The sequence below is a fragment of the Labeo rohita genome, chromosome 11 (genome assembly GCF_022985175.1).
Source record: "Labeo rohita strain BAU-BD-2019 chromosome 11, IGBB_LRoh.1.0, whole genome shotgun sequence".
Lineage (NCBI taxonomy): Eukaryota > Metazoa > Chordata > Actinopteri > Cypriniformes > Cyprinidae > Labeo > Labeo rohita.
In genome coordinates this window covers 17163911-17191174 of record NC_066879.1, presented here as the reverse complement: position 1 = coordinate 17191174, position 27264 = coordinate 17163911, and the positions used below count along the sequence as shown (strand labels likewise).

The 27264-nt window shown below is 31.9% G+C and overlaps 1 protein-coding gene across 1 annotated transcript; it reads right to left on the bottom strand.

Annotated features, from left to right (window-relative positions):
• Positions 1–187: 187 nt before the first annotated feature.
• etnk2 (ethanolamine kinase 2) lies at positions 188–21443 on the bottom strand. The gene is made up of 8 exons (XM_051122882.1): positions 21091–21443; positions 13941–14200; positions 12248–12388; positions 10988–11130; positions 8965–9048; positions 8710–8870; positions 8445–8518; positions 188–4628 (listed from the first exon to the last, which is right to left on the bottom strand). Exons 1-8 carry the CDS (start codon positions 21268–21270, stop codon positions 4556–4558), a joined length of 1116 nt encoding a protein of 371 aa, XP_050978839.1. The 5' UTR covers positions 21271–21443; the 3' UTR covers positions 188–4555.
• Between the last annotated feature and the right edge of the window lie 5821 nt (positions 21444–27264).

Sequence of the window (27264 nt, the reverse complement as noted above, 5' to 3'; positions counted from 1 at the left end):
GACAAAATGCGGGTCATCGTCCACAGGAGACAGGCAAAAGTTCAATAAGGAAACTTAAGTGTTTGACCGGGTGTGATATAGAAGACACTTAGGGTTACCTGAGGCCAGATACCTGATAAACGCCTTTATGCATATTCCACATTTATTATAGTACATCAAAAGCAAAAAAAAAGACATTTGCACACAATTAGATTCAACTCTGACATTTTAATGGAAAATCTGAATAATTATTAAATTATTCTCCGCACAGCTGAATAGAAGCGAAAACATTGTACAGTATTTTTCACAATATTTCACAGTATTTACAGACTCTTTGCGTTATAATAGCACCCCCTGCTGGTCTCCGGCAAACACACACACACACACTTGGTTCCATGCCAACCGAACAACCCAACACACTCCCAGTTCAGTTAAATATACAAAAACAAGTAGAAATATTAAAGATATAAGGATAAAGGAAACATTATCTGTACATTTCTTCAGTACATTCACAAAAGAACCGATCTCGAATAAAGCGCACGCTGCGAAGCCGACTTGTTTGGTGTGTTTTCAACATAATAGCAAGCGAAACAAAAATCCCAACACAGATGCATCCTGTAAACATCCCTTTTAAGAGCAAAGGTTTAAAAAGGGATATTTACAAGGTGAAATAATAGAGATTGCAACTATTATATATACAGTGGTGGTGGTGCTATGAAATGTCTATGATGTTAAAATCTACCCCACCTTTAATCTCTATTCCAAAGGGAATAAACAGTTGTTGCCTGATATTAAAGTGGAAAAATATAATCTCAGTTCAACAAAATTAAACTTTCCAGGAAACAGGAATGATGCTTGTAAACATTTCCCCCCTTCACATTAGAAATGTCCTTCATATCATAAAGAAAATTGCTAAGCAACTAATATTTTACAAGCAAAAGTGGTTTTCCTCCTGTAGACACATACACATATGTACAGCTACACACATTTCTTGCAACTGCACTCCTGTTATATGAACATGTTGTTCGGATTCATAACATTCTTCATGCATGTATGGAATATGCAACCTATAGAAATATTTTTCACTTTTTTGCACTTTTTCAGTCATCACAGATCACAGACAAAAATGTATCAGCTGACCTCAAAAGTTGAATCTTATGGAAACTGTCAAGAGCACAACCAGGCCATATTTGACCACTTTAAAAAAAAAAAAAAAAAAAAAAAAAGACAATCACAGGATCTTACTGTAATTCTAATAAATGTAATTTAAATTTAAATTTAATTGAATTAACAGTATTTTATTCATGATGATTTTAATTTTAAATTATTTTTACATTACAGCAATGGGAATGTTTTCTCATTTTCTGCATGCAAGATCTTATTTATTATTTTCCTTTTAACTATAGCGTGAAATTTGACCTGGACATGTTTTCTTAAGTTTCCCCATAAAACTGCAAATCAAGTTTTAGATCTAAGCAGTGGGAAGTGGACAAAACCAGAACAAAGTACATTAGCACAGAGCTATCAGGCAGTTCCAGCTCATTAGAGAAACACTGGCTACAAAATTATTCATGGTTTTGTTGAAGGGCCTCTTGCTTTCAGTCGTCGCCCGCGGCTCAGAGCGTTTCATTATTAACCTGCTCCTGACACTGAGCCAGAGACACCTCGGAGGTTTCACCGTGACCCCACTGCTCAAACTCAACGTCTACTGTAGCTTCAGTTTCAAGATGTTCTGAAAATGAATGCTGTACTAATTGATCAGGGACTGATCTGGTCGGTCAGTAAAAGGACACTTGGGTTCAAGAAGCTGCCAGACAGACAGTGATTCCAGTTATACAGATACAGTACTGACTCAAAATTGATGAATCTTACAAAAACATGCTCAGGTCGTATTTCACCACCACAAAACTGAAAAGGGAAAATAAAAAAAATAAAAAAATTTACATTTTGAACAATAAAACATCTTGCAGTGTGACGTATGAATGACAGGTTAGTTTGTATTTTTTAAAACTCTGATTCTTTTCGATTTCCACTGTATTCTCAATACTGTAATACAGCAATTTGTGTTTTCGCTTCTAAATTATAATGAAATTGCTTTAATGCAGTCATAAAACAATTAAGTTTTGCAAAACACACTACCAGTCAAAAGTTTTTGAACAGTAAGATTTTTAATGTTTGTAAAGAAGTCTGTTCTGCATTTATTTGATTAAAGTACAGTAAAAGCTGTAAAATTATGAAATATTTTTACTATTTAAAATAACTGTTTTCTATTTGAATACATTTTAAAATGTAATTTATTCCTGTGATCAAAGCTACATTTTCAGCATCATTACTCTAGTCCTCAGTGTCACATGATCCTTCAGAAATCATTCTAATACGCTGATTTGCTGTTCAAGAATTTTTTTTTATTATTATCAATATTTAAAACAGTATATTTTTTTTCTTGAATTCTTTGATGAATAGAAAGATCCAAAGATAAGCAGTTATCTGAAATAAAAACCTAAAAGATTATGCAAAATAAATTATAGAAATAGTTTTATTAAGCAAGGATGCTTTAAATTGATCAAAAGTGATGAAGACATTAATGATGTTACAAAAGATTTCTATTTCAGATAAACGTTCTTCTGAACTTTCCATTCACTAAAGAAATAAAAAAAAAATTTAATAATAATAATAATAATAATAATAATATATATATATATATAATTTTTTTTAGCAGAAAATCAGAATATTAGAATGATTTTTGACTGATCATTTGAGTAATGATGCTAAAAATTCAGCTTTGAAATCACATGAATAAATTACATTTTAATACATATTCACATAAAAAGCAGTTAAATAAATAGTAAAAATATTTCAAAATTGTACTGTTTTTGCCATACTTTGGATCAAATACATGCAGAAGAAAAGACATTAAGAATCTTACTGCTCAAAAACTTTTGACTGGTAGTGTATATTTTTGGAGGGGAATACGGCCTGACTTTTCTTGACAGACTCTCACAAATATCTCTACATTTACAGTACAATATTACAGCTGGAGTGACTAAAATGGTGCAATTCCTGGCTTTTTGATATGCATGACAATAAACAGATGTGCTTTGTGGAGCTTTAGCAAGTTTCTTTTGAAATGTTTAACAGACAAAACTGGACATAATTTAATGGCGAAAACATAATATACGCAACAAAGAATAAAAAATGCAATTTAAATAAAGCAAAAAACTGGAAAATGTGAAATGATCATGTCTCGTTTTAGATCACCTATCTTTTTAATTTTAGATGAACAGTGGAAACTATATGTTCTGAAAAGAGACTTTCACATACAACCAGACAGTCCAACCCTTTTTCTAGTGAGACGGCAATTACATCCCTAAATCCGCAATTAATATTCGGAACTTAAATAATCTTGTCCTTTTCGCTCCAGGACATCGAGTCCTCACAGACGGTGACCCGAATCAAACTCCACAACACTGTTACATAAAAACTGCCCCCTTTTCCAGTTTTGGGCAACCGTTAGATTGACGTTTAAAGGAAGGGGTTTACATTAGGAATGAGCTTAGTGATCACTGAGCAGATAATGAGTTTCAAATCTCAGTTTGAGCTCTGCCAGGTGATGCAAACGCATTTAGGACAGAGAGCGAGAGGAGGAGGGGGAAGTGGGAGGCAGGTGGTAATATTCCACAGCTGTGATGAGTGGAAAATTCAACAGAACTCCTTACAACCATAAAAGCTATATAGGTGGAAACGTGGCTGAGACGCTGAGGGGTTTCGCGGCCCTGACTTCTTGGGAATGTCTGGAGTGAGGTCAGATTGACTTCAATGGTTACTTGGTTACTTGCCTTTTAGCTGACGCTCGTTCATCCAAAGTAACTTACAGGGGACTAATTGCAGGGTTTAACTAATTTGCTCAAGTGCGTAATAGTGCATAATACTATCTAGTTCCTAAGTCACCCGTTTGGCTCTAAACCAGAAACTTTTGTATTAGCAACCCAGATTTTTACCCATTACCCCAATTACTGTACAGTGAGATAAATCTCAAAGCATTAGCACATTTTTGGTCTTCGAGCAATCGCTAGGCCACATCCGTTTGACAAAAGCATTATAAACCCACAGGCTGAGGTGGTTTGTGTTACACATCCCCTTTGCTAAACATCACTACAGGCCTGTTTCACAGCAAATTCTGCATTAAGTTTGCTATGGCTCTCACACTGCAAAACCCATGGCAAGAAGTCCCAAAGCGAAGTCGGCTCCAAGAGCGGAAGGACTACTTTGGTGCAAAACAAGTGCCTGATAATTAATAAATAAATTGTAATTAAAACATAAAAACACACTAATTTCATTGGAAACTTGATCAACCAGAAGTTGAGTCCCAAAGACAAAACATGGTGTTTGAAAAAGGAATCAAGAATTTCTGGAACTAGGACTTGGCTTATAAGTGGTCAACTCATCATGTGAGGTCCCAGTGCTCACCCCTGCTGTACCCCATACCCTCCCCTGACTGAAAGGCCTCTGATTCCACGGTCAAACGGTCACCAATGAGGTCAACAGATACCAGCACTGTCCTTCCAACCTTGACGTCTCATTTGGGGATCTCCAGGGCCAGTACAGCAGGTTTGGTCTTGAAGTATTGATTGAAACGTAGCACGGCGTACCTAGGAATAGGAATAAGACACAATTAATATTGCCCAAAATCAACTTGTTTAAGCAGAAATTATTATTAGGGATATTTTAGTTTTTTAATTTGGTTATCAAAATATATCCTTATAAATATATGCTTCTATGCTCTACATTTTCATTTATTTGATCAAAAATACAGAAAAAAGTAACATTATGAAATATTGCAATTTAAAATAAGAGTTTTCTATTTTAATACATTTCAAATATAATTTATTTCTGTATTCTTTAATGAACAAAATATTTAAAAGAACATCATTTACTCAAAATAGAAATCTTTTTTAACAAAATAAGACTTTACTGTCACTTTTTATCAATTTCACACATCCTTGCTGAATAAAAGTATTAATTTCTTTCAAAGAAAGAAAGAAAGAGAACATTTACTGACTCCAAACTTTTAACAGTATTGTATATTATTACAAAAGATTTCTATTTTCAAATCAATTCTGTCCTTTTTAATGTTTTATTTATTAAAGAATCCTGAAAAAGGGTTATAGGTTCCAAAAAAAAAAATCAAGTAGCACAAAACACTAATAATAAATCGGCATATTAGAATAATTTCTGAAGGATCATGTGACACTGAAGACTGGAGTAATGATACTGAAAATTAAGCTTTGCATCACAGGAATAAATTGTATTTTAAAGTATATTCAAATAGAAAATCACTATTTTGAATTGCAATAATATTTCACAATATTACTGTTTTTTTTCTGTATTTTTAATTAAATAAATGCAGCCTTGATGATTATGTCTGAAGCACTATATAAATCACAAATAAATATTTTAGTAAATAACTTCAAATCATTTTCAAAATGGCACAATAAAATACATTTAAAATTTCATTATGAAATATATCAAATATTGGACAACATTTAAAAAAGGCAGGATGGGCATTTTGTCCATTATGGTAGTATTTTGCCTTAAAATCTGTTGACCCTGAAAGACAGTTAAAAAAAGTTTAAATAAATGTGCATATATATTTTTTAATCTTTTCCTATATGCAGTGAGGCTGATTTAGACGATTATGGCTGTTATCTATAAAATGATCACATATTTTTAATATTATGTTTTATCTAAGATGTTTGTAGTACTATACTGAAAGTATAATATAATTTTTTTTTTCCCAAAAAAAAAAAAAAAAAAAAAAAAAACTGCAAATAATTTTCAAAACTGCACAATAAAATACATTTTAATTTAAGTATTTTACAATTTTAAAAACATTGTAAATAATTTGTATACACACACACACACACACACACACACACATATATATATATACACAAATATATATATATATATATATATATATATATATATATACACACACATAACTATGAAATATTTTAAATATTAGACAATATTTAAAAAAAAAAGGCATGACAGGCATTTTGTCCATTATGGTGGCATTTTGCCTTCAGACCTGGTTAATTGTTGACTCTGAAAGACATAAAAGTTTAAATAAATTTACATATATTTTTAAGCTTTTTCTGTGTGTGACAAGGCTGATTTAGACAATTATAGCTGTTATCTATAAAATGTTCACATATTTTGAACATATTTTATAGATTATGTTTGCATTACATTTTATCTATTATGTTTGTAGCACTATACTGACAGTATAATATAAATATTTTTTTATATAAATTTAAAAATAACTGCAAATAATTTTCAAAATTGCATAATAAAATACATTTTAATTTAAATGTGTTTTACAATTTAAAATACATTTTAAATGCATTTTTAATACATTTTTTTACCACTTCCTATATGTGACAAGGCTGATTTAGACAATTACAATTGTTATCTATAAAATTATCACATATTTTTAATGTATTTATAGATTATATTTGTATTATGTTTTATCTGTTATGTTTGAAGCACTATACTGAAAGTATAATATAAATTACAAATACATTTTTATTAGTAAATACAAAAATAACTCCAAAAACTTTTATAATTTAAATCATTTGTGGCTCCTATGTCGAATTATATATGTATCATTATGAAATACGTCAAATATTAAGACCTTATTGGTGACTCTGAAAGACACAGAAGTTTAAATAAATTTACATATATTTTCTTTAACCTTTTACTACATGAGACAAGGCAACTCCTGATCTCATCTGCGCAGGCAGTGAGTTGTTAAAAGGTGCAGACCGAGTGGAACCACGACCTGTTGCTTGGAAACTGGCGACGTAGGAAGTTAATAAAAATGAGCCATGACTCCTACAAAAATATCCTCAGCCTACGGATGACATAACTCACCACCTCCAAAAAACCAACTGTAACCTGAGTAAAGTTTCATTGTGGTACAGATACACAACACCGAATATTTCAAGTGTAGGGTGGCAGGCCGTAACTCACTTGTGGCAATCAAATTTACCTTTCACCTCTTGAAAACAAACACCATTGACTGGTTTCTATGGGCAATAGAAATAACAGTCTTCACCCATTCATTTCAGAGCAAGCGGGAGAGCTTCATATAAGGCCTTTACCTCCAACTGGGGCTTTCATTCACAGATTCAGGACTAATGTTTTTTTAAAGTGCAAAAACAATGCACACAGTTTTGTGACTTTGTTTTAGCCATGAACCCAAGAGATCTCAGCTTCATTTAGGTCTCATGTGATTCTGTCTGGTGAATGGTTAGGTATTAACTTTGGTTTGAAGCAGTTTCTGCTCAATGAACCACTTGGAAACTGAACTTCAGCCAAATTATACGGCACATAAAACTGTATGGTACATTTATGAAACAGATGTTCATTATTTGAAATTAAATTTATGCTGATATATATATTATTTATATATTTTAACTTATGCTAAATTTGATAAAATTATACACACACACACTACCAGTCAAAAGTTTTTGAACAGTAAGATTTTTAATGTTTTTTTTTTTTTTTTTTAAAGAAGTCTCTTCTGCTCACCAAGCCTACTTTTATTTGATCCAAAGTATTTTTACTATTTAAAATAACTCTTTCGATGTGAATATACTTTAAAATGTAATTTATTCCCGTGATTTCAAAGCTGAATTTTTAGCATCATTACTCCAGTCGCATGACTTCAGAAATCATTCTAATATTCTGATTTGCTGCTCAAAAAAACGTTTATTATATTACACGCTATATATTATATATCTATATATAGTGTGTAATGTTACAAAAGCTTTTTATTTTAGATGATCTTTGGATCGTTCTAATCATCAAATAATTCTAAAAAAAGAAGTTCTCAACTGTTTTAAATATTGATAATAAAAAAAATGTTTCTTGAGCAGTATATCAGCATATTAGAATGATTTCTGAAGGATCATGTGACACTGAAGACTGGAGTAATGATACTGAAAATGTAGCTTTGATCACAGGATTAAATGACATTTTAAAATATATTCAAATAGAAAACAGTTATTTTAGATAGTAAAAATATTTCGCAAGCTTTTGCTGTATTTTGGATCAAATAAATGCAGGCTTGGTGAGCAGAAGAGAATTCTTTAAAAAACATTAAAACTCTGTTCAAAAACTTTTGAGAGGTAATGTATATATTTTAATATTTTTTCCCCAGTATACAATTCTATATTAGCTCACAAAAGTATTTACTGGAACCAAAGCTTGCTTGTTTATAGGCGTTAGTTGTCGCCACTTCCTGACACTTACATATCACTTACTGTACACTATTTATCTGCCAGTAATACCCATTTCTCTTAACACACTCTGAGCTGATAATGATCTTTATGTGTGTAAATAAAGCTCCCCCCCCATCACAGAGATGAAAGGTTTGTTGAGTTGGGTATGCCGCTTACCCGAGGAAGTCAAACTCGATGGAGGAGTACTTGGCTTGGATCAGGGCCCAGAAACCCCAGAAGAAATGTGAGGCCTGCCAAAGCGGAAGAACAAGAACTTTAGGCCAAAGCCTTCCAGCTCAAACCATACACAGACGTATCAGTGACACCAATCAACATGCATAAAGCTTGTAATCCAATTCATTGAAATAAACAACCATAAACCAACTGCATAAATGCAGCTGTATCAAAACACTTCCTCCTCTTTGATCCTCTGCACACTCACCAGAGCAAATTTGTTGACCTGTACGTACAGCGTCTCCAGTTCACGCTGGCTCACCTCTTCACCTTTCTTGGTAAAGAGCTTGTAGGCCTGCAAGTAAGTGTGCAACCAGTCCAACTGCATCTCTCGACTGGGATAAAGGTTGTAGTCGGGTTCACTCATGCCTGATAAACACACACACACATACAGGTAAAATGAGGTTAATGAAAACAAATCCCAGAGGATTATATTTAGAAATGATATTTTAACCCTGCTCACCTGCAAATTCATTAAAATGATTTCCAATGTCAAATGCTTGGTAGTTGTAACTTGAGTATTCATAATCGATGAACCGAACATGACCTGAAAAAAGCAAGAGGGGTTGATTTGTAGTAAATGTTGTAGACAAAATATTAGATTTAAATGTCTTTTGAAATGAAATTCCCAAATTTAATGCCTTAGGTGAAAAGTGTTAACACTTTGGCTCTATGGTGTTGTCAATATTTCTTTGTTTGACCGGCATGTCAACTTCTGGCTCAACCAAATGCAGGACCTCACCTTTGCCTAAACAATAAAACACAGGAGGCAGCATGGAAAGTGCAGCAGTAGAGTTTTGCTATTCTGTTGCATACTGAAGCTTTTAAAACAGACTTCACAATGCATTTAACTTGTGTACTATGACATACAGTACTTCTCATAAGTTTGGGGTCAGTACTTTACTACTAAATTTAAAAGTCTAAAAGCCACAGTAAAGATTTTTATAATATTGCAAAAATATTTATATTTCAAATTAATTCTGTTCTTCTGAACTATTCATCAAAGAATCCTGAAAATTCCATAAAAATAATAATAATGTTTCTTAAGCAGCAAATCAGCATATCAAAATGATTTCTGAAGGACCATGTGACATTGAAGACTGGAGTAACAATGCTGAAAATTCAGCTTTGATCACAGGAATAAATTCTATTTTAAAGTATATTTAAATCGAAAACCACTATTTTAAATTGCTAAAATATAACACAATATTACAGTTTTTTGTGTATTTTTAATCAAATAAACGCAGCCTTGATGAACAAAAAAGGCAGTGTATTATGTTTGAAGCACTACACTAAAAGTATAATATAAATTACAAATAAATTTATTAGTAAATAAAAAAATAACTGCAAATAATTCTCAAAATTGCACAAAAACATTTTAATTTAAATGTATTTTACAATTTAAAAAAACTTTTAAATAATGTGTGGATTTAAATAACTATGTTGGATTATTTGTATCATTATGATACATATCAAATATATAAATTCCATTTTTAAATCTATTAAAATAGACAACAGCTTTTTAAATTGCAAAAATTATGCAGCATTGGTGATAAAAGACATTTCAAAAACACACACACACACACAAAAAAAAATCTTACCAACCCCTAGGGGTTGAATTAAACATGAAAAGCGGGCTATGAAATAATTAATATTGATTTTTAATTTGGTGTAGACTTCGGTTACACCAAAAGAAGAGAAATGCTATTTCTGAGATTGTGATAACTTACTCTTAAAAGTTTAGGGCACTCCTGAATTAAAATTTCCTGATCATTTACTCGCCCCCATGTCAACCAAGATGTTCATGTCTTTCTTTCTTCAGTCAAAAAGAAATTAAGGTTTTTGAGGAAAGCATTCCAAGATTTTTCTCCATATAGAGAACGTCAATAGATGGTGCAGTTTTGGTGCAAACTGCAGAAAAAATGATCTGTCATTTTCGAAATAAATAAATAAATAAATAAATGTACATTTGTATACTTTTTAACTACTAACGCTAATTTTGATGTTGGAGGAGAAAATTAGAAAAATTAAAAATGGAGTTTCAGGTACATAGACCAAGAATTAACCACAAGTTGAGCTAGTGCAAAATGAGCATTTGTGGCTAAAAAGTATATACATTTTTCCTTCTTTTAGAAAGTGACTGATCGTTTCGCTAGATAAGACCCTTATTAGTCGGCTGGGATCTTGTAGAACCCTTTGAAACTGCACTGAAACTGCAATTTCGACCTTCAACCCGTTGATCCCCAATTGAAGTCCACTATATAGAGAAAAATCCTGGAATGTTTTCCTCACCTTGATTTCTTTTCGACTGAATAAAGAAAGATATGAACATCTTGGATGCCATGACGGTGAGTAAATTATCTGGAAAGTGTAATTCAGGGATGAACTAATTATTTAACACACACTAATACAGACATTTACTCTATATAAGTAAATACAATCAGTTTGATTTCAAGTTGTCATGGTGTACATGTTCCAAAACCCACCTTCCTTTAAGTTGTGAATGATGTTCTTGCAGAGCAGGTCGTTGTGACAGAGCACTACAGGAGAGCCCAGCTGCGACAGGTGTTCCTTCATCCACATCATTTCCTGTTCTAGCACATCCTGACTGGGCACTTCCTGCTGAATTCTGATTTAGAGAACACAGAAACAGATCAGTGATTTAAGCACATGACAAACAGAGTCAAGAGTGTCAGAACAAATAATTGTTTGGGATACTGAAGTATAAGTAATATTCACTTAGTAAAATAATTGCACACCTTTCCTTAACATGGCACAGGTATAATTTACAGTAGATCAAACATTGCGGGATGAACTATGCATACAATTTCAATACTCAGGTTTGTTCAGATCATTAATGTCAAGTATGAGTAACAGAAATTGCCTTAGCAAACATCATTAATAAATTAAATCGATGTGGCTGGCTACATCACATCTCAAAAGCTGAAATTTTCTTTTGCATGAACTTTTCAATTAAATTATTAATTTACTTAATACACACTTGGTAACACTAGCTGAAGTCCATTAACTGACATTAACAAACACAACTACTGTATGATGAAATTAATACTGAGGTTAATAAAAGCTTTAGAAATATTTTTCGTTGTCAGTCCATGTACTTAAAGATAACAAAAGGAACCTTGTGAAGCGTTATTAACTAAATGCTTCATCAGCCTTTTAACTTGGATGGATTAACAAAAGAGAAATTAAGACAGAGATAAAGCCCGTCTGAGTGACCACTCTCCCCTTGTAATGGGCTTAAGGAGCTATTTCTAGAATCTTCTTTTGCCCTGCAGTGGCTCATTCAAAACCCAGCAGCACAGATCTGATTTGTTGCTTTTTTTTTGCAAAAGTTTATGACTTGTATAAAGTAACAGCAAACTACTGCGTAAAATCGCCCTATTAGACTTTGGGCAGTAACATAATCTCCACCACAGGAACTCTTATGAAACTAATGCTCTAATGACGGATGACGTAAATGACTTTGCATGTGCATTACCTCCTGATAAACGTCAGAACGCAAACATCCGCCAGCTTTTAAGAGCAAGCATCTTTTTAAGGAAGACAGTGGAGATGATTACGTGACATAACAGCTCTGTGCATGAGATTAGACGGACCCAATCCGTGTACCGCGAAACACCTGTCTAAGCAAACTCAAAAACGGCTTTAATTGGGTCTCATCCAATCAGATTCTGAGCTGTGAACTGTGTTAGAATTCAAATTTTAATGAGATCATTTAAGATTACCTGGCATTAGAGGCTTGGTCTGTGAACTCAGTGGCCACCAGCGAGAAGTACTTGCGCATTTTGATCCAGAGGTTGGGTTTGGGGATGCAGCCGTTGTGTGCGTGGATGGCGTGAATGCGGGCCATTTCACGTGCGATCAGCCTGCCAATAATAACAAAGGAAGACGTTGGTCAAAATGGCAATGTTTAATTTCAGCTTAAACACAATGCCTGGAAAAAGCTGTTCTTGTGGAAAAATGGATATTAGCCCAGGGTCACCGGTGTAGATTTTGATACGGTTCACTGTGTGCCTGGAAGGAGATTACGTGGCCCTCATGACGGGAATGAACACTTTTGTCTGAACGCACTTGAACTTAACTCCAAATCTGCAGTTAGCTTACACTATATGGTAAATGTTTCCACAAACAATTTTCAGTGTATCCTAATAATTTACTTACCCTAACGTCATTCAAAAATGTAATGTCTTTCTTTCTTCAGTCAAAAAGAACTTAAGGTTTTTGAGGAAAACATTCCAGGATTTTTCTCCATATAGTGGACTTCGATGGGGATCAACGGACTGAAGGTCCAAACTGCAGTTTTAATGTAGCTTCAAAGGGCTCTACATGATCCCAGCCGAGGAATAAGAGTCTTATCTAATGAAATAATTGGTCATTTTCTAAAAAAACAAAAAAACAAAAAACAAAACCTAGCTCAACTTGCACTAGCTCAACTTCATGCATTATGTAGTAACGTTGGAAAGGTGCAAGTATGAACCCAGTGTTAAGAAAGCAAACGTGCAAAGAAAGTCAAATACTCTTTACAAAAAAAAACTGTAAAACAACAATGTTGGACGATTTGGAAGTTAAAGGAGAAAATGAGATGGAGCTTTTTGCGCTATGCTACCTTTTTGAACCGAATAATCATTTCTAAAGGTTCATGTGACACTGAAGACTGGAGTAATGATGTTGAAAATTCAGCTTTGCATCAGAAATATATTACATTTTAAAATATATTCACACAGAAAACAGTTGCTTTATATTGTAACAATGTTTCATAACATTACTGTTTCTACCATATTTTTTGGCGAGCATAAGAGACTTACTTTAACAACATTTTAAAAATCTTTAAGATCTGAGTGGTAGTATAAACTGATAATTTTCAGTATTTTTGCAATGCATTTGCAATGCATTCTGAGATTCTCTTATTAAAGAATAATATCTTCGTTTTTTGACAAAACAGGTATAATTATGTAATTAGTATCCACCTTTTTCTTCCCGTAAGAGTGGGCACGACCATTGGTAATTTTAATGTGTCTGGCTTCCAGTCTCATTCACATCCAGCTATTTATAGCTGTACAAAACAGCTCGTTTCGCTGCTTGATATTGCAAATTGGTGTGTCTTATATTATTTTAATGTATTATCTTAATTTTGAGCACACTGGTTTGTACTGAAAGTCTCACCCACGGCTTACTTCCGTGGATAATTATAAAATGTAAGCAGTGTAAGGTTTTGGAACAGAGCTATGGTCAGTTTTAATGGCGTCCTTACTATAGTCACAAAGGCCAAAATAGACACTGCACTTCAAGCTAAAATCAGAGTGAAGCACTATGTTCTAACCCAAATCCCGAAGTCAAAAGTCCAAATAAATGTGTTATTTTTAGAACGAACACCCATTTGGATCTTTTTATTTTGTGCCGTGTGCTGAAAGGACCCACCTGAGTAACACGGGGTCCCTGACGTCTTGAGTATCCAGAGCGCGTCCTTCCATGAACTCGTAGCAGATCCCATTCTGGAAGGTGCAGTACAGTCGGGGTGCGCAACCATTGGCGTGCAGAACCTGGAAGCTCCTCAGTTCGTTGTCTCGATCCACGATCAGCTCCGTCTTGTTGCCGTACACCCTCACCAGTACCACATCCTCAAGGCAGTCCTCCACATAACACCCCACCAGTTTGTTAGTTGTGCCATCTGTGAAAAACTAAAGGGAGGAAAAAACCATAAAAAAAATGTAGCATTACATCACTTTGTCACGAATGGATCTTCACCAGTGAATGGGTGCCGTCCGAATGGGAGTCCAAACAGCTGATAAAAACATTACAATAATCTGTAAGTAATCCACAACATTCCAGTCCATCAATTAATGTTTTGTGAAGTGAAAAGCTGCATGTTTGTAAAAAAACAAATCCATTATTAGGATGTTTTAACTTCAAACCATAGCTTCCAGTCCTCTATCTATAATACTGCTTTCTCCAGTTAAAAAGCTGTCTTGTATGAATCAGGAGTGAAATATGCACAGATGAAGCACAGTCTAAACAAATTTGTCAATATGAGCATAAGAGATTTACTTTAAAAACATTTTAAAAATCTTTAAGATCTGAATGGTAGTATAAACTGATAATTTTCAGTATTTTCATTTGCAATGAATTTTGAGATTGTCTTATTAAAGGATAATATCTTCGATTTTGGACAAAAGAGGTATAATTATGTAATTAGTATCCACCTTTTTCTTCCCATAAGAGTGGGAAACAAATTTGTCAATAGATTTTGATGTGAGAGGACAACAGGGGACAAACTTTTCCACTGGAGGAAGCATTCTTATGGATTTTTGGACATTTATAGTTAAAATGCCATAATTTATTTATTTTTATTTTTTTTTTTACAAACAACACAGCTTTTCACCTCACAAGATGTTAATTAACAGACATTATAGAGTTAAGTGGATTACTTGTGGATTATTGTAATGTTTTTAATCAGCTGTTTGGACTTTAATTCTGACGGCACCCATTTACTACAGAGGATCCATTGGTGGGCTGATTTAATGCTAAATTTCTCCAAATCTGATTCCATGAAGAAACAAACTTTTCAACATCTTGAATCGAATGTGGGTGAGCAAATTTTCAGCAAATTTTCATTTTCGGGCCAACTAAAAAAGCCACTTTAAATCATTCGAATGTCAATCACAATGGTGCATATGATAAACTAGCGAGATTTAAAATGCTTTGTGCTTGTAGCAATGCATCCCACAATTCACTGCACTGGCTTTGCCACCCACCGATGCATATCTGGGATTCCTGAAATGACTAATGTACAAACAGCGTGAGTGGTCAACATACAGAGGATGAGGCTTTGAGCAGGTGGCGTTTAACAGTTTTGTCAACAGGTTACACACTAATGAGTCTCAGAAGAAAATGAGTTCAAGATAGATTGCTGACAGCAAATATCCCATATGAACAAATGCAGGATAGTTTGAGTCTTAAAGACTGACTGAAAGGTCAGTGTTTACAGTTGAGCCTAGGTCAGGTGACTGTCATCAACGACCACAACACAATGAATAACTCTTTCAGCTCTGTCACGGATCTCCTAAACGGCTGGAACGCCGGAGCTCATCTTGTTGTAATCTGATGAATGGCATCAGTATGCCACGCACCAACAGTCATTCAAACGACTGTACCAAAGCAGCTGTGAACAATACGTTTGGGCACAATGCATGTTTTTCATTGATGAAAACTATGCTGGCTATCTGTAAACAGTGTTGTGGCATCCGCGTGGAGGTCGAACAGAATTAGTTTCATTCATCCTGGCTTTAAAACAGCAGCAAACACAACACATTTTGTGGTCCAACAGTATAAAATAAAGGTTCCAAAAGGGAGTTTTTGCAGTGAATGCCATAGAAGAACCATTCTGGTTCCCCAAAGAAACTTTCGAATCATTTTGAAAAACATTTTAAAAATCTAAAGAACCTTTTTTGACTATAAAGAACCTTTTTTGCATTTGAAAGGTTTCATGGATGTTCAAGGTTCTTCACAGACTCTACAAAACATGTTGGAGTCATAGGTCAGCCCAAAATTTTAAAAATAAAATATGAAAATTAGGATTTTTTTTTTAGGACGAAGGATGGGCCTGTGTAAGAGTTTTGGGCAATGTGTTTTTGTCTCATGCAAATTTAGATGAAATGAATATCGCTGTTGTGCATTCTGCAGATTTGAATATTACCAAGGTTACATTATCTAGCTGACTGACTTAGTTGTGGTTTTGTTGTATTCACAACAAGGACTTTTTTGAAAGGAATGGGATGAACATTCTAAAAAAAAATTTGAAGCTTTGCATCATATGCCATCATTTTTCCATAAAAAATTGATATGTTGATATTAGGGCTGGCAAACGTTTAATCGTAATTAATCGCATACAAAATAAAAGTTTGAGTTTGCCTAATATATGTGTGTGTACTGTGTGTAATTATTATGTATATGTAAATACAAGCACATTCATGTATATATTTAAGAAATATTTACAAGTATATGTATTTATTATAATTTTTATAGAATTTATATTATATATAAATAAAATATTTTCTACATAAATAATATATTTCTCTTAAATATACATGAATTTGTGTGTATTTATATATACACAATAATTACACACAGTACACACACATATATTAGGCGAACTCAAACTCTTATTTTGTATGCGATTAATCGTGATTAATCATTTGCCAGCCCTAGTTGATATATAATGTATGCTGCATTCATTTTGACTTCTTCATTTTTCAAAAAAATATATTTTAAAATGATAGTATCAAATATGGTACATCAGGCTTTTTTTTTTTATATTTTTTTATTTGTACTGCATTGAATTGTATAAAAACTACAGAGCTAACTAAGCATTTAAATATCTTGTCAAGACATTATTAAGAGATAAAGAGTGACAACTGATATTAATATGCATTTTATGTAAGTAGTCTGTTATACATGTATAACAATCTCCTTGATTTACCTTACAAGCTATGAGAATTTCATCTTTCTTTTTGGCCATAAAAGTATTAGCAAATATATAAAATAAAATAAAATAAAATAAAATAAAATATCACACTATATAAGCCATAAAAGCCTGATGTATTAAATATCACTATTAAGAAAAAAAACATGACACATGTAACTTTTAAATATTTTTTAAAAAATACTTTGCCTACAGGTTAAATGAAATGTTCCAAATGTTGTTTTTAAAATATTTGATAATTCTGACTTTAATTTCACATGACATACTTTACATGGTTAATAGGTTAATAGCTGTCATTGAGATACTTCAAAGCTGTATAATTACTGGCATATTAAAATCATTAGCATCTAACAAAAAACTAGTAAATTTAATTATTACCAAAAAAAATTGAAGGAAAAAATAATAAGTATAAAATGCAACTGCTGATTTTTTTGCATTACATTAATGCGAATTTGTGCTTCATATCACAATAAAAAACTAATGGTCATAAAATAGGCTTCTTTAAGCACAAGATACGATTTCTTATGTCCTTCCGTGCTTCTAGGGTGAAATACAGTATGACTCGGACACGTTTCCACATTATTCACTAGTGACGTGGACTGGTACATGTTGTCTCTGCCAAAAGACAAACAAACAATAATAACACTATTCATTTGTAACCTTCACTTTCCATCACATCATAAACGATAAAACTCAAACAGAAATGACAGATAAGGCCGATAATTGGTGCAATAATGCAAAGTTTATAGTTTTTTAAGTGTGTAGCCAGTGTGGCGAAGCTGGCGATGGGCGGAGACATTAGGCCAGACAGTAAGTGTGACTCACTGAGTCTGATCAGGTTATTTAAACAGCTGCATTAGGATAAACCACCTCATAGGGTAAAGTAAGGGAGGGTTGCGTAATTACTATTAACAACCGTTATTAACTGTGTAAAGATTGCGATCCTTCTAAATGAAAGTAAACGTTATTTTCCGATGAAGTCGTGACACATTGATCTGATTACACAAATGATCACTTTTGAGTAAAAGTGGTTTTGGGTCGAATTCAATCTAATCAGATCAACTAGTTTCAAACGAGAAAGCCACGTGGGAGCTGCTATATCTGAAAGATAACCTCTTATTCAGAGGTGATAAGCAATAACTGACAAAAGAAAAAAAATATGTAAGTGTTACACCAACATAATCCAGATCGACCATTATGTACACAGAACCTTCGACACAATGCATTGTCTGTGACCAAAATGACTTCGGGGTTTATTTAAATCATAATTATGCATTGCATTTATTCATGCAAATGCCACATTTACATGATTGCAATACATCTTATTAAGCAAACTCATTTCACTTTACTTAAAGATTTATTGGAATGTCAACATACAGTTGAACTGGGATATGCAAACTCAACTGTGTTTACACTATAATTGAAAGTACAGATGAATAAGATTATTATAACTTAAACGTTTTACGTATATATTTTACACATATATAAATATATGTGTGTATATATGGGCCATTCTACAGAATTGGTCCAAATGTGCTGATCAGCATCTTTGAGCTAGCTTCAAAAGCATCTAAAATTGCACCAAAACAGACAAACATTTGGTGGAGTTTTGGTAGTGACATCATTGCTTTTTTGGGTGTTCTTCCATGAATTTGTCACTACCAAAACATGTCATCATCGTTTTGGTAGTGACAGAAGGGAACACATAATCCTTATATTTGGAGAAAATAAACAACATTTTAGTATGCTTATGCAATTTTTTTGTATTTTAGTATGTTTTAATAGTGTTTTAGTATGCAAGTTTAAATTCTGTAATGTGATGTGGTCGCTACCAAAGCATTAATGTCACTACTAAAACACGGGAAGTTTTGTCAAAAATAAAGTATACTGAATTATCAACTAAGATGTTAATGATAGTTTTTGGTTCAATGTATATTCAAACTAATGAAGCCTTAACTTTGACATCAGTATGATCGACTTTTTGCCTTTTACAAAGAAAATTAGGATTCAAAATACAACAAATCTGATAAATTGCAGTTTAAATATTGTTACAAAATGTAATTTTTATTGATTTACCTCTGAAAAAAAAAAAAAGTACATATAGATACACAATGTATATTATATTACAATATATTATAACTCAAGATACGATCATAGTTCTTATTAATATTTTAAATAGATTTACTTTTAGATTTTTCATTTTATATTTTCATTTATAAATACTATATTATATATATTTATTACATTATGATATATTATATAGGTGTTATTAATATTTTAAATATTTACTTTTATATTTTTTTAAATTTCAGCTCAAATGTTAGTAATTTTGCTTTGTATTTTTTGTCATTTTATTATTTTTTAAATTGTATAGTTTTTTAGTTATTTTTAATTTTTTAATTTGTTTATTTATTTTTTCACGTTAATTACACTTTAAATATTGTTACAAAATGTAATTGTTATTGATTTACCTCTGAAAAAATATATAATAAAATAGCAAAAAAAAAAAAAAGTACAATGTAGATGTAAGTAAAATACTGTTTATAAATGCTATCTGTTATAGATTTATTATATTACAATATATTATATTTCAAGATACGATCATAGTTCTTATTAATATTTTAAATAGATTAACTTTTATATTTTTCATTTTATATTTTCATTTATAAATACTATATTATATATTATATTTATTACATTATGATATATTATATAGGTGTTATTAATATTTTAAATATTTACTTTTATATTTTTTTATTTAAATTTCAGCTAAAATTTTAGTAAATTTTGCTTTGTATTTTTTGTCATTTTATTATTTTTTAAATTGTCTGCATAGTTTTTTTAGTTATTTTTAATTTGTTTATTTTTTCACGTTAATTACACTTTAAATATTGTTACAAAATGTAATTGTTATTGATTTACCTCTGAAAAAAATATATAATAGAATAAAAAAAAAAAAAAAGTACAATGTAGATGTAAGTAAAATACTGTTTATAAATGCTATCTGTTATAGATTTATTATATTACAATATATTATATTTCAAGATACGATCATAGTTCTTATTAATATTTTTCATTTTATATTTTCATTTATAAATACTATATTATATATTATATTTATTACATTATGATATATTATATAGGTGTAATTAATATTTTAAATATTTACTTTTATATTTTTTTATTTAAATTTCAGCTCAAATTTTAGTAATTTTGCTTTGTATTTTTTGTCATTTTATTATTTTTTAAATTGTTTGTATAGTTTTTTAGTTATTTTTAATTTGTTTATTTATTTTTTCACGTTAATTACACTTTAAATGTTGTTACAAAATGTAATTGTTATTGATTTACCTCTGAAAAAAATATAATAAAAAAGCAAAAAAAAAAAAAAAAAAAAAAAAAAACAATGTAGATGTAAGCAAAAATAACCCTTCTAATTAAATTATATATTACTGTATTTCAGTAGTAACAAATTTGGGGAGAGGACAAATATTCCAAAAATATTCCTGAAAATACAATATGAGAATTATCTGCACAATTACTAGAAAATCGTACATTGGATATTATACAATTTGCATACATACACATTTTTGGATTTTTAATTTATATATATATATATACATACGAATCATAAAAAAATACATTTATAATATTTATTTATTTATTCAGCTATATTGCAAAGAAGTCATTGCCAGCTGGCCAGTGACGTATTCAAGAGACGCGCCTCAAGTCAAAATTGATAACCCCTTTTAACCGGTTAATTTTAACCACCACCTCCTCATGCATAATGCAAATTGTAACATTATTTCTTTATACCTGTTTTATTACAGAATACGTATGATTGTATGTTATTAAACAGGCTGTAACGAGCAGCAGCTGGCTAAGTTAGCCAGGCTAGTTTCCAACGTCACATGGGGTCATAACTAGCAATATGACGTAAAAATGCCAAAAAACCCTTCAACGTCATTTACGCTATATAAAGAGCAATATTCCCAAGTGAAAATAATAAAACGCAAAATAATTTTGATATATAAAGGCCCTAAGGACGCCGGGAGTAGATTAGCTCAAGCTACAGTCAGTCACACCTACCTTAGTCCGGATCAGGTTCGGGTCCCAGCCCGGTCTGAGCTCTTTAATCAGCTTCATCGCCCCTTCCGTCACGTTATGTTCGTCTACAAATATCTGGAATTTTCTGATCGTCGGTGACCCGACCGGCACGTGGATCTCCGTCTCCATCATATGATTTATCTGTCTATTAATGTCTGACATCAAAGTTTCTGTATCTATAAGTATTCAATATGTATTTTAAGTATTCTGGAGGTCTGAAGGTTTATTTGAACGTGCACTGGAGGTTCAGCCCGGTGTAATATGTGCAGAGAAAGAGGAGCGGTTCATATGCCGGTACCATTGGTTTCTGTCATCGCGGCAGGAAAAAAACGGCGCTTCTTCCTTCTAGAGGCGCCGCCCACAAGAAATCATCCGATGACGGAGGCTTAGTTCGTGAATATTAATGAGGTCAGGCTGAGAGGGCGTCATAGATGTTCCACAGCGAAGGATTGCCTTATTAATATTAATTAGGTCGAGTGACGTTACCTTCGTAGTCGTCCATTGTAAAAACTTCGCTCATTAATATTACCAAATAAGCCTTCGGCTTATATTTTCGTAACCTTGCCAATAAAAATATGCTGAGTATTTTTCATTTTTATAGTGTTATTTTAATGTGCCTTTATATCAGAAAGAAAAAAGTCTGAATCTAGGGAAATGTAAACAATCTGAATATTTATCCAGATCAAATGACATGCATAAAGGGTTGCGTTGTTAAAACTAGTCTCAGATTTACTATAATCATGAGGCGTTATTGCATGTTATAATATCTATGAATCAGATAGACATTTTCAAGCCACTAGGAGTCTCTCTGCTGATTCATTTTTATTACATGACCTAAAGTGCCCTCTGGTGGCAAAGACTCCTCTTTAAGCCCCGGATCTTGCATTATAATGCAAACATGGTTGATAATAATAATGTGAAATATAATTAAATAGTTTGTGGATAATATACAAACTGCAAAATACACCTAAAAGGTTTACAGAATGTTGCAGAAAAAAGCATTAAAGATGTAAGTTTCGCAATTCTATTAGATTTTAATAATATAATATAATATAATATAATATAATAATATACATAACTGTTCTTAATTTTTTTCCCCTTGGAACATACTGCAAAATTTCAAGGTTTATTTTGCAGCTTTCATATTATGATTATTATAATTATTATTATTGTCATATTATTTCATATTTAATATAAACATTTTATGTTCTAATATTTTAATAAGATTTTACATGACGTGACAACATAATATGATAATATTATAATATAAAATATAATATAATATAATATAATATAATATAATATAATATAATATAATATAATATAATATAATATAATATAATTCCTAATTTGTTTTCCTTGGAATATACTACAAAATGTCTTTTTTTTTTTTTTTTTTTTTTTTTTTGTGGATTTCATGTTATTCACAAACTATTTACACATTTTATAATCATTTTCATATATTTTTACAATTTTATAATATAATATAATATAATATAATACTATTATTAAAAATAAATACTGTTTATAAATACTATGTTATATATTAGATTTATTACATTACAACATATCATATTTCAAGACACAATCATAGTTCTTATGAATATTTTAAATAGATTTACTTTTATATTTTTCATTTTAGATTTTCATTTATAAATACTATATTATATATTACATTTATTTCATTATGATATATTATATAGGTTTTATTAATAGTTTAAATATTTGGTTTTATATTTTTCATTTTAATTTCAGCTCAAATTTTAGTAATTTTGCTTTGCATTTTTGTCATTTTATTATTTTTTAAATTGTCTGTATAGTTTATTTATTTTTAATTCATTTATTTTATTTTACACATTAAACTAAATGAATATCAACAATGTCATCTTTGCAACAATTTTATTTTAAGTAACATTTTTTTTTTCTTAAGGTATTTTTTATAACCCTGGTTAATGACAACATTTAACCACTAGATGTCCTCCACTAGTCACACTGGCATGCTGATTATAGCATACTCATAGTGCTGTACAGTATGTTACCTATTTATTATATTATTAATAAAAACTCTTAGCATTAAACCTAGATTTTTCAACTTTTAATGCTTAATACTCAAAAAAAAAAAAAAAAAAAAAAAAAAAAAAAAAAAAAAAGATTCCTAATGTGTTCTCACTTGTCACTGTCAGTTGTTCTGTGTTGGTCTGAAAAATTTCCCTACCACTATTAATTTGACATGCCTAACGGGAAACAATTCCTCTCAGACATATTATAGGATTTCTGTTTAACAGGGCATGAATGAATGGGCCACTGCACACACTGATGTCATGCTTTCACACTTGCAGATACATGTCTCTGTCAACTGTTTCCTCTTTAGTCAGGGATTCTCAATTGTTCTTAAGGACTGGAATGCTGTGTGATATTTCTGAGGGGGGTTGGTCTCTTGACAATAACCTGAAAACTTGTTTCTGCAGAAGCACTGCTGGAGCGGTTCACGCAATACCAAAGAGTTAAGATAATATTTGCCCTCCAAAGGAACTGATGAATTACCTTTTCACTTTAAAATAAACTCGACCGTACAGGGTAATTCTTTCTGGATGACCCGAAGATCTCCACACCCAAGACAAATTCCCTTTCAAAGTTCATGTTGACACTTCTTGTGCAGTAAAGTTAGTTCTAGCTTCTCTTTTTCATGCACACATGTGCAAATATGCATGCACACATATGCATTTTATATTTACATGTATTCTTTCTACGTTAACAAACACACAGATGCACACACACATATACTCTGTAAATTATTACCTGCACAATAACCAAATACAGATGCTGGGTAATTTAACCAAAAAGGAAACAGATGGGTTTCTAAACATATTCATGACTGGCTCTTTCACCCTACGAGACGGCCGTAAAACTGACACTTCAAAAGTCACTTTCTTTAGAGATGCACTTTTGTCTCACAAAAAAATCCTTGACAGTACACAGATGCCACAGATACATGCATGTATTACACATGAATAATTTACATCAAAAATGTGTATGAATGCTATTATGTTTTACTTTATTTTACAAAACTAAAACTATTTAAATGTGTTTTCTTTAAATGAAAATTTAATAACAAAATAAATATATTATTATTTGAGGTACTAAAATTACTAGAAGGAAAAACTGAAATCAATGAGCTGTAAAGCAAAGCTAAACAGAAATATTAATATTAAAATTTAATGAAAGCTGAAAACAACTAAAATTAAAGCTTTAATTAATTAGATATTAGATTATCTAATTAATAAAACTTAAATTAAAATGAAAATGGAAAATAAGACAATATTAAAGTTAAAGATGAAATTAATAAAAAGCAAAGCTAAATAGAAAATGTTAAAATTAATAATGTGAAAAGCACATAAAATTACTAAAGCAAATTAAAATTCAAACTGAAAATAAGAATTATAAAACTAAAACTGAAATCAGTACAAAGCAAAGCTAAATAAAAATGTAAAAAAAAAAAACTAATAATAATGAGAAAAGCACATAAAATGATTAAAACTTAAAATGAAAACTGAAAATACTAAAACTAAAACTGAAATCAATATAAAGCAAAGCTAGAAAATTTAGAAAAGCACAACAGAATTACTAAAACTTAAACTAAAATGAAAATGAAAGCTGAAAATAACAAATAACTGAAACTAAAATCAATATAAACCAAAGCCGAAGAGAAATATAAAAAGAATAACTAATAAAAAAAAGACAAAACTACAGAAATGCAGAAAAAGCACTACATTTCTTGTTTGTTGCATTCATCTAAATACAAAATAACTAATTCAAGGTCCTCAAGGATATTTTCAGGCACAAATAGTTTAATTTTAACATTGTTACAATCGTGTGGCCGTGCACCATTCCTGCATCTAATAAAGCAGAAAATGCTGCTAGAAACACTAAGGTCATGGGTTTATTTCCCTTATTAATATGTATACCATATACTTTATGTTGCTTTTTGAAAGTTTCTACCAAATGCACAAATGTAAATGTCCATAATTCACACTCCCAGATTACTTCACTAAAGCTCAGCTGGTTCCCTAAGAAGTGACAGAAGTGACATCATTAAAGCCCTATTTAGTCTGTGGATGGTGGATGTGAATATCCGGCAGCCATCTGCACTGCGGTCAGAGTTTTTATGTCTTCCTTTAGTGTCTCATCCTCCCTCTCTACACAGACAAGCCCTGATGATTTTAAGCAGCTCTGCTGAGCGTCGGGCCACACACATCCCGTTTTAAACGGCCCTCCGGGTCTCTTGTAAATCCGCCAGAGCTGCCGCGGCCTCAGTCTCCTGCAGGTCTTTACAGCGAGAACAATGCCTGATTTAAAGGCTGGGGAATTTACTGTTCCTGCTACAGCTATTTTTGCGTGTGGCATCTGTTGTCTGCAAAAGCTAGAGGTAGACAATTGCATTGAACGGTGTTAAAGAGAAACTGGTTCATTTGGAAGGAAAAAAGGAGAGGCTCACTACACAGGTGGCGGAAATATACGCCATGAATTATGAAAGAAAGAAAAGCGTTTGAATAGATTGTTTGCTTTAAAGTTTTAGCCTCCATTCAGAGTGAAAAGTCACAATGTAAATGCATGGAATGAGTTATATAATAGCACAACAACAAATAGGGAAAGAACCTGCAGGGTTAAATTTCAGAGAGGTTCAGAAACTGAAGTCCATCAGAAGAAAAACTGTGTACCCCAACAAAGTTTGTACAATTGTGAAACACAAACATGAATTCAGTGTCTTTTATAGGCTGTTGTAAACGATGGTAAGATAAGGAACTGTAGGGATTTCCAGAGAAATCAGTGAGACATCACAGTGGAATGCCTGCACGTGTGTTAGGACACTTCTGAAAGCAAAAAACATCTAAATCTGAGACAAATGTTATCAGCCGAATGAATACAAGTGATAAAACATCACTGACATGATAGCCTCTTAACATATCACATTTCAAGAGAAGATGAGATCTGTTTGAAATAGTTTGTCCTAGACAGCAATGAGATTAAATTGCTTTTGCAGTTTGAAAAGTCTCACAAGGATCTCATTTATAGAGTTCGAGAAGACATCTCAACAGAGTCTGACACCTTCACAGACAAACCGATTCAATTCAGCGAGTCATTTACGCTGAAACCGCTGCTATTGATTCAAACTCATGACTTCGATCATTGAGTTCAAGTGATTCATTAGCAAAATACAGATCAAAAGTAAGCTTGTAATGATTTTAAAAAGCACATATAGTGATGGGGGAAACTGAGCTTTTAACTCAGTTTAAGCATGCATCAAAAAATGATTCACTGTTTTGAAGCACTCCAATCAGATTGTGTATCTGAATCATTTGATCCAGATCGGGACTTAAAAAGCGTGTATCATGAATCATTTGATAGATGGGATTTCAGAGTGGGTTTGCGAATCAGATCAGAACTTCGAGTATTGCAAATCATATTTGAAATCAGATTCATTACTAAAGAGCATGGATTGTGAATCATTTGATTCAGACCGGAACTTCGGAGCGGGTTTGCGAATCATTTCGCAAATTGAAAAAATTGCGATCCACGTTCCGAAGTTCTAATCTGAAATGATGGTTTGTGAATCATTATTAAGACCAGGATAGAGCACTGATAATTTATTTTAAATAGGGACTTCGGAGCATGGATCTTAAATCATTTGATTCAGATCAGAACTTCAGAGTGGGTCTGTGAATCATTTAATTCAGACTGGAACCTCAGAGTGGGTTTGCAAATCATTTTGTGAATTAAATGATTCCCGATCCGCGCTCTGAAGTCCCAATCTGAAATGATGGTTCGCAAATTATTATTCAGACCGGGACTAAGGAGCGTGGATCGCAAATAATTTATTTTAAACAGGGACTTTGGAGCCTGGATCTTAAATCATTTGATTCAGATTGGAACTTCAGAGTGGGTTCATGAATCATTTGACTCAGATTGGAACTTCGGAGCGGGTTCCACACTCCGAAGTCCAGATCTGAAATGATGGTTCGTGAATCATTATTTAGATCTGATTTGGGACTAAGGAGCTTGGATCACAAATCATTTGATTCAAATTGAAACTTCAGAGCGTGTTCACAAGTCTTTTGATTCAGATCGAAACTTTGAAACATGGATTGCGAAGCATTT